At 43.0% G+C, this 8,470-nt stretch overlaps 1 protein-coding gene across 1 annotated transcript; it reads right to left on the bottom strand.

Moving 5' to 3' along the window:
• Window positions 1-3,962: 3,962 nt before the first annotated feature.
• Window positions 3,963-7,212, bottom strand: LOC139372729 (homeobox protein XHOX-3-like). The gene is made up of 3 exons (XM_071112524.1): window positions 6,840-7,212; window positions 5,542-5,777; window positions 3,963-4,490 (listed from the first exon to the last, which is right to left on the bottom strand). Exons 1-3 carry the CDS (start codon window positions 7,210-7,212, stop codon window positions 3,963-3,965), a joined length of 1,137 nt encoding a protein of 378 aa, XP_070968625.1.
• Between the last annotated feature and the right edge of the window lie 1,258 nt (window positions 7,213-8,470).

Here is an 8,470-nt window from a genome sequence, read left to right as displayed (position 1 = left end):
TATTTGATAAAGAATCATGTGAAATAAACAGGGAATTATGTAATCATATTGACTTATAAGACAACGATGGCGTTGCAAAAAGAGGCAGTTTGAAAGCATCCCCCTATCTTGCCTCTTGCCAGCCATTGCTTTATTCTTGTATCTGGGGCTACATTGTGTTTAGACATATGGTGTAAACATGCATACATAAGATATTGGGCCATTAAACTCTGGCTTTATATCCATACAGCTCTGTTAGGTGAGGGAAATTGTTATGGGCCAGTCTGAATTGACTCGCATAAACAAACGCTATAGCTACAACCTGTTTAGTTCCACCTGAATAAAATAACCGGTGACAATTGAAGAGACACCCCAACTCTCTCATGTCACCAGCTTTGAGCAGCGGGACCCTTCTACCTCCTCCCCCCTCCCGAGCCCGGCCTGGCATTAAAGCCCTCTCCCGTGCGCCGTAAATAATGTTGATAAAGACGCCACCGAAAACGACTTTCACGCGTCGCCCGATTGATTTAACGTGACCTCCGTTTCCAAATGATATTGGAAGTCTATTTAAACAGATGAAGGCTTAAATTGTCTCGCTTGTGTGTGCATTAATTCCCCATTCATCATCATTACTCTGTGATTGGTCCATCCACGCCTCCTCGCCAGCCCCGCGCGCTACGACAAGGGCCTGTAAATTAGAATGTAGTACAATTTAAACAGCAGCAGCAGTCTCGGATAGGATGGCTGTGTTTTTTTCTCTATTCAGTGGACAGCTGCTCCGCACCTCCCCTATCAGAACGCTTTGTGCTAGTCAGGGTTCCGACGAGCCCTGCGCCAATTCTCACTAATAACATATTCTAAGGCCGAGGTAATTGCTGTTACGTGTGCAATAGAGAAGTCTATCATATCTTGTAGCTCGGTCGTATACTGTCTTCCAGCGATTAAATTGAGTGTTAATGGTGGATTAGGCCATTGAGGATCCAACGTAGTAAGGGATAGCTGGGGATCCATATGTGTTGTTGGGTAAATGTGGTTGCAATTTGTATCACTTATGTGTCATTCTGGCGCTGTGATGCGCGCTTGAAAAGAGGATCATATGGTGGTGGTGGGGGCTGCTACTGTATGGGTTCATCCAAATCAGCCCCAACCAGTCCTGGCCACTAACCATAACTCACACTGCCACTGTCCAATGGGAAACAATTGTGAAATGGCAAATGCATTTGAATATCTATTTCGTTAAAATGTTATTTTTTTGCTATTATTTTATTATGCACAAGCCAAAACATTTTTTTTATTTTCGTCCTGCAATCTCCGTATAAGGCAGAAATATGGCGTGATGGTTTACATAAATCTGCCTTGTGGCTTCTGCCGGGCGGCTTAAACGGTGTATTATTCCAAACATATGCATTTTAATCAGCTCGGTCACACTTACAAGAACTCCAGTTAATAAGGCGATCAATCAGACGGGCGCGGGTAGGGTGGAGGGTATTTCAGAGGGGGCTCGCGGGGGCTGCCTGATTAGGGCGAACCTTTTACCTCGTGACACACCGGAATGCACGCCGGATGGGAGCATGATTTAACGAATAATTAGCCAACACATTATTTTCTCTTCAGATAGAAAAATAGATATAGGCTAATATATTTTAGAAACGTGTGTTTATAGGAGGGTGATATGTATCACGATAATAAGACCGTATTGTTTTCTAAAATGGTAGGCTAAGTTAAAACAACAGTAAGCTAATGCTGTCTCGTTTATTCGTTAGATAACGATTGAAAATGTGTTAACTAGAGCACGACCATGACTTAGTTTATCTAATTTTACCCTCAATACATAGTTAGGCCTATATAGATCTACTATATTCAAGACCATTGAACATTGGAATTTCACATTTCATGTTGGAATGCTTTTATCCACCCTCGACCTAAATGTCACACATTTGCACTACTCATTTGCTGAAATAACTTCTAATCTACCCTCTCGACGATGTAAACACATATTAAAAGCCCCTGAGCTCGTGGTGCTACAGCCTCTTCCTAGTGTCCCATTATATACAGAAATATCTCGTTTACCGAGAGCCTGCGACTCAATTACGCGTCAAACGCAACAAATTAAGCTCGCGCTGATTGGTGGGGCCAGTTAGATCATCGATCTTTTAGCATTCCAATATCTTCTCGAGACAACAGATTCTGCCGTTGTCTATTAACCGGTGGGAGAGAAAATAATGACTGGCGTTAACGGATCCCGGGGACCACTTAGCTGTCATATCCTCTCGCGCGCCCATCACAAGACGACGCCCAGCAATTCTGTGTTTTGACACCGACCACTTCGGTCAAATTACTGCTCTCGTTAGGAGCAATATGCAATGACAATGCCCTGTACCTTAGGTCTATTTTATATTATATTTTTCTGTGGCATTTGTCTATAATAGTCCTGTAAGTCAATAGATTGCTAGGAAGTTACATAGGCCTACTTATATTATTTTAGGCCTAACAATGTGCAATTACTTGGTTCTATATCAATAGAATATGAATAACCTTTTGGAATATAATTGTTTTGATTTTATTTAGATTACGATTCTACATGTAAGCCTTCCCTTGATGCCAAGGCTGCAATGAAAACTTAGTATGCCTATTCCGTGAGCCTTAGAATAAAACATTCGATTGATTTTGTTGTTTGAAATGCTGTTTATTGCAAATTTGAAGTCCAGAACAATCCAACAATATATTCAGCAAAAATTACCACAGAGTGAATTCGCTCTCTTGAGCCTTTTTGCAGCAATTTCCCTAAAACATGACAGGGTTATTTCGATGAAATACTATGCCAGTAACAGTGCAAAGCGATACATGGAAACAAAGAAATAATAGCAATTTCCTCAAACTATTTTAGAATGAGTATAATAAATATAAGGCTTATAGTATCAGAATCAGTCGTTATAAATGCATTTATCCAAGCATTCGGTCTTATGAACATTGGCTGAGGGTAAAATAGAATGGGGGGTGGGCAGGGGGAGAGAGGTGGTGGCTAGTGTTCAGTCGAGGGTATATGGGTGAGATGGGCAGCTCGAGCGAACTCGGCCTAATTTGCCTGGTGTGATTGTCCAATGGCTTGTCTCTCTCTCTTCCCCCGTCAAGCCAAAGCGAGCTAATCCGTTCCCCTGGCGCCTTGTTACGGTTTGGCAGAAACGATCCCTCCCGGTCTCCGCGCGCGGCCGGTATTATCATTAATTCAACACTCAAAATTCATCTGCCACGTACATATACATCACTTACTAATTTTACCAGCATCTGCACATTTCCGACCCAGACCTTCAAAAAAGGGACACTCGGGCAGGGAGAGGGAGCCATAATGAGACGGTGCAGTCTGTTAACAAATTCCCTTGTTAAAAAAAGAAGATGGAAAACATCATTCTAGTGTAACTAGCCTACCCATATATGTAGGTCAATTTGGACATGTGAAGAGACTACAAATAATGATAAACCGTTAACACCATCCATCACAGAGATAAACGTTTGTCTGTAATTCCCAGTCCGCCTGGGCTCTCTCTTTCTTCGCACCAAATTAATCTTAGATAAATCAAATGTGTTTTTTGTCCGATCTCGGAATATTTCATGGTCTGCATGGGGTTTTGTAACTGAAATTATTTTTTTCAGTGGATAGCATGTGTGAGATCATCGCGTTGGTGCTTGAAAACATATAGCTTAAAAACTGGGTAGGCTATTTATTTGCACTCCGAGCTCGCTCATCTCTCCTTTTTGTAATGTAGCAGGTGTATGTATGTAACAGCACGCGCTGCAGTACCTGTCGCTTATGCTGCTGCGGGTATGGAGTCTGCTCCACACGAGCGTTATATTCATGCTGTTTGAGTCTTGTTCATGTGTTTTCTTTAAGTTTGATAAAAGCTCATCATGGTAAAAGCGTATGGCCCTCTTCTGCGCTTCATTGACTCAGTCCAATGAACACATGTAGATGTGTTCTCTTCGTTTTATCTGGTCAATGGCACCTCCTCTCTCTGGTCCAAAGTCACCGGCGAGGACTTGCTCAGCACCGACGGTGTAAACGTCAGAAACGTGTCAGTCCTGCTCGTTGGGGAGCACGGGAAGTCTGACCCGGTGGGCCTCTGTGGAAAGCCGTTTGTTTGAGCGGAGTGACAGGCGAGGCAGGAACAGGGGCTCCCCCCGGGACCGAGGCTGTGGGCCGGGCTGGGGTACAGGGATGGGTGCCTGAACGCACACAGCAGCTCTGGCCTCTGGTAGGGATGAGACAACATCCGAAAACTGTCGAGGGACCTGAGTGGGTTGGAGAATGGGGTAGCGGAGGAGGCCGAGCCGGCTCCGACCCCAAGGTGGGAGTAATACGGTAATGGCAGGTGGGACGGGAAGGAGTAACCGAGATTCCCAGTGGCGGCTGCGTGGTTCATCATGTAGGCGTAGAAGGCGGGGTCGGCAGGGTGAGGCCACGTCATGGCCAGACGCTGCCGCTTGTCCTTCATTCGGCGGTTCTGGAACCACACCTATGGAACACAAACATACAGACAGGCGGGGTAAAATATGATCCTTCATACGTCTGTGATGAGACAGATAACAGATTTACAGCTGCTTTTGTACGTTTACCCACGGTTCCAAATGGCATTACAGTTAGAGAGCAGTGGGCAGACCTACACGGAGTGTACAAAACATTAGGAACACCTGCTCTTTCCACGACATCGACTGACCAGGTGAATCGAGGTGATAAAGCTAAGATCTCTAATTGATGTCACTTGTTAAATCCGCTTCAGTCAGTGTAGATGAAGGTGAGGAGACATGATAAAGAAGGATTTTTAAGCCTTGAGACAATTGAGACATGGATTGTGTATGTGTGACTTTGAGGGCGAATGGGCAAGACAAAATATGTAAGTGCCTTTGAACGGGGTATGGTAGCAGGTGACAGGCAGGTGCACGGGTTTGAGTGTGTCAAGAACTGCAACGCTGCAGGGTTTTTCACTCTCAACAGTTTTCTGTGTGTATCAAGAATGGCCGACCACCCAAAGGACATCCAGCCAACTTGACACAACTGTGCATTGGAGTCAACAGGGGCCAGCATCCCACACCTTGTTAAGTCCATGCCCCGACGAATTGAGGCTGTTCTGAGGGCAAAAGGGGGTGCGGCTCAATATTAGAAACGTGTTCCTAATGTTTTGCAAGCTCAGTATATATATATATATATATATATATACTATAGGCCTATGCAAATTCCAGCTCATTAATGGATACTTAAGCTTGCCCCTTAAATGTTTTCTGTTTAATCATTAACACAATGAATTAACGTTTAATTTAGGTCAATATTGCCCGTGAAATTGCATTTACTGTATTGTTTTGAGAACCCACATAAATATAGGCTGAGTCGCCTAGGCCTCGATTTGTCTGATATGATTTCAAGTGAACTCATATTTTATTTTTAGATTTGCAACTAAAATATGTCCTTTCTATGCCAAATATTTTATATTGGCAATAGGCTTATATGTTGTAGAGAAACATTATGATGTTGAAATAGGCTACTGTTAAAGCAGAAGAGCCTCATCTTACCTTGATTGTGGTCTCTGGTAAATTTAGTGAAGCCGCCAGTTCACATCTCCTCGGCCTGGACACGTAATTCTCCCGGTAGAATTCCTTCTCCAACCGACCGATTTGCTCCCGAGTGAATGCTGTCCGGTACCGTCGCATCGCGTCGGCCCCGTAGGACAGCGAGCCCTGTCCCGAACCCATCTTACCAAGATCCATGCCGCTGTCACTCGGGTGGCAGGGGGAATCACCGTTTCGACCTGGAATGGGTTTAAAACATGAATCAGATTATTAGTTATAGAATAGCCTAAAGGTACATTTGATGACAATAGTATCCTACAATTAAGTGTTGTACAGGTTTTCTTTTGTTATTTTTGTTTTTGTATAATTGTCACTGCAGCCTTTATTTTTCGTTTGGCTGAGGTTGACAAAAAATCGAAAGCAGAGCACCACAACTAGCTAAAATGCATCTCATCATAAATTAAGCCTATGTAGGCCTAGAGTAAACAAAATAATCCAGATAAATGAATACCATAGCTAACTGCAGAAGGGATAATTATATTAATCCATCATTGTGATAGTTATATGTTACGCAGAACCCGATGTGAAGATAATAGCATATATAATCATTCGTTCAACATGTAGGACCATTCATTTGAAAGCGGGTCCTCAAAAGACATATGGTAAGCATTAGACAATTCATTTGGAGCCTCTTTTTCATAAAGACATGACCAGTCTGATGTCAGTTCTCCTGGGGTATGGTCCCTAGATAATTCCAATCAGTCTACCAACGAATTAATAAGCTATTTTAGTGTTTTGGGGTCTGCCATTTTTATTTGTGGTTTGTTTACTTAAAATCTCTACTAGCAGTATGCAGATTGGTTAATTTGCTACAGGGTGTCTGGCCCCGGGGTAACTCGTTTTAAAAGTGACACTGTGGTTAAAACCCTAGCTAAGGGGGTGCAACCCAATAACAAGCTGAGATCTCTCATGAGTGTGGATGTAACAATCTATAGAGAAATTAATTAATTCCAAATTAACGTTGTTATAAAAACAATAACAATTATGTTCAGTAAATTGTCACTCCCTATCCATAATTCAATCGTACGGAATATCTTGAGTATGTTACGCCATAATTTACTTGTTTTATTATTCTGGACTCTGCATGCACAGAGATAGGCTACTAGCAATCGATTATAGACCATGTTTACACAGTCATATCGATTGCATTCATTAATTTACATTTTCCCACCTTCAAAATCACATCCATGCAATGTGTTGAGAAAACGAAATGAATAGTGTCATGACGTTTTTTTCATTACCTTTCCCATTGGGGTAGTCCATGCTTTCTGGCGTGCAGCTCACATCAATTTCCTCATAGAAGTCTGACTCAGTGTCCGAGCTGCTGGTTTCTTTGTTGGTGTGATCTATCCGGTGTCTCTCGGTAGACGAGGACATGCCAACCGGCCTTACATCAGCGCACACGCGTCCCTGTGCGCCTTCCACCTCTTCGTCCGCTCTGTCTCGCGAGTAGGGTGCAGAACCCGGGCTCAGGCAGTTCCTGTGGACCGTCTTTCCTTGCGGTTCTTGCGCTGGGCTTCCAACTGCTTCCGAGAAATTAGAGCCCGTCTTGCCAACCACCGTGCCAAGTTGACCTCCCTCCGCGAGCATCACCATCTCCTTTCTGTTTTCCATTACCGACGAACGAACAAACGCGCGTGGAATGAACGGGCGCCAAATCACTATGGAGAGAGCCAAGCTGTCTGTGACACTGCAGGCTACGGATGGCGAGGGGATTCAGTCGTGAGAGTGGAGAAAAAAGAGTAGAGGAATTGATTGAAATGAGAGGAGAGAAGAGAGGGGGATGTACGTTCTGATCCTGCGAGGCGAGCGCTTCAGAGTGCGGCACAAGCCCTGGGAGGGATCACCATTGCATTCTCTTTCTCTCGAGCTGTCATTCTTAATAGGGCAGTCGTCATAATGGCACCCCTGATGACGCCACGCATCGATTGGATGTGGATAAACAGAGAACGAGCAATCACAACCGCGGGATGAGAGATACTAGGGAAGACAGGCAGCTTCGGACAGTGTTGGCTACAAGCACATTATCACCGCATGAGCTAACGAGCAAATTATTTTGTGCAGGTATAAAGAGTATACATAGTCCACTGAACGTCAATGTTCTCTAAATCCTCAATTTCCACAAGGGAACAAAACCGTTCGAAACGAGGAATTCTGAAAAATCTTCAAGATTTCAATTATATATATTTTTTAACCGTTCTAAAGGTCATTCTTAAGAGGTACTCAATTATTAAAATGATGAACAATATTGATATGTCAATTATAATGAGAAATAATTATTCACTAATTTATAGGACACCAGGTTATGTGTAATGTGATGCCATGAAATAATCCATATTATTAACCCACTATTTACATGACAAGGGGCAAATTATTTACGTTGTTTGTTGTGACGTGGTCATCAAATAGCCCACACATATTTTTTGGGGGAAATATTATAGTGTGTATTTGAAGCTAAATGGTGAAACTAATTGGTTTACCATTGTGATATTTGTAATCCACAGCAGGAGCACAATATATCAGTATGGTGAGGTTTGTTGCAATGTGCAAAGGCTCCCCTTAATTTTGTCATGTAGTACTGTATGTGTGAGTGAATCTGAAGTTGTCAGCTTTCAAAACGTATGGCTTGTCTGAAACAAAACCCTGTCTAATGTGAAGAACAATGCATAACAATATAAGGCCTGTTATTCAATTGAAAATCTGATTGCAGGAAGCTGCACTGGACAGAATGAAGACCATATTAATGTATTTGCCAAGTTATTCAGCTTAAAGGAAAGCGTTGCAAGCAATACAATCAAAACCGTCGTAGCCACCAATGCATAGGACCATCTTATAACAAAATGACCACGTTGTTATAATACATTGTCCCTGA

Source organism: Oncorhynchus clarkii, chromosome 18 (assembly GCF_045791955.1).
Source record: "Oncorhynchus clarkii lewisi isolate Uvic-CL-2024 chromosome 18, UVic_Ocla_1.0, whole genome shotgun sequence".
NCBI classification, from domain to species: Eukaryota; Metazoa; Chordata; class Actinopteri; order Salmoniformes; family Salmonidae; genus Oncorhynchus; species Oncorhynchus clarkii.
The sequence above is the reverse complement of the archived record's forward strand: the minus strand, read 5'-3'. Positions and strand labels throughout refer to the sequence as shown.

Bases quoted from the DNA above. Each gene is read 5' to 3' on its own strand.
- LOC139372729 (XM_071112524.1), bottom strand. From the start codon at position 7,212: ATGGAAAACAGAAAGGAGATGGTGATGCTCGCGGAGGGAGGTCAACTT. The intron at 5,778-6,839 runs GTAATGAAAAAA...AACCCATTCCAG, and splicing joins GGACTACCCCAATGGGAAAG to GTCGAAACGGTGATTCCCCC. The intron at 4,491-5,541 runs GTAAGATGAGGC...TGTGTTCCATAG, and splicing joins TACCAGAGACCACAATCAAG to GTGTGGTTCCAGAACCGCCG.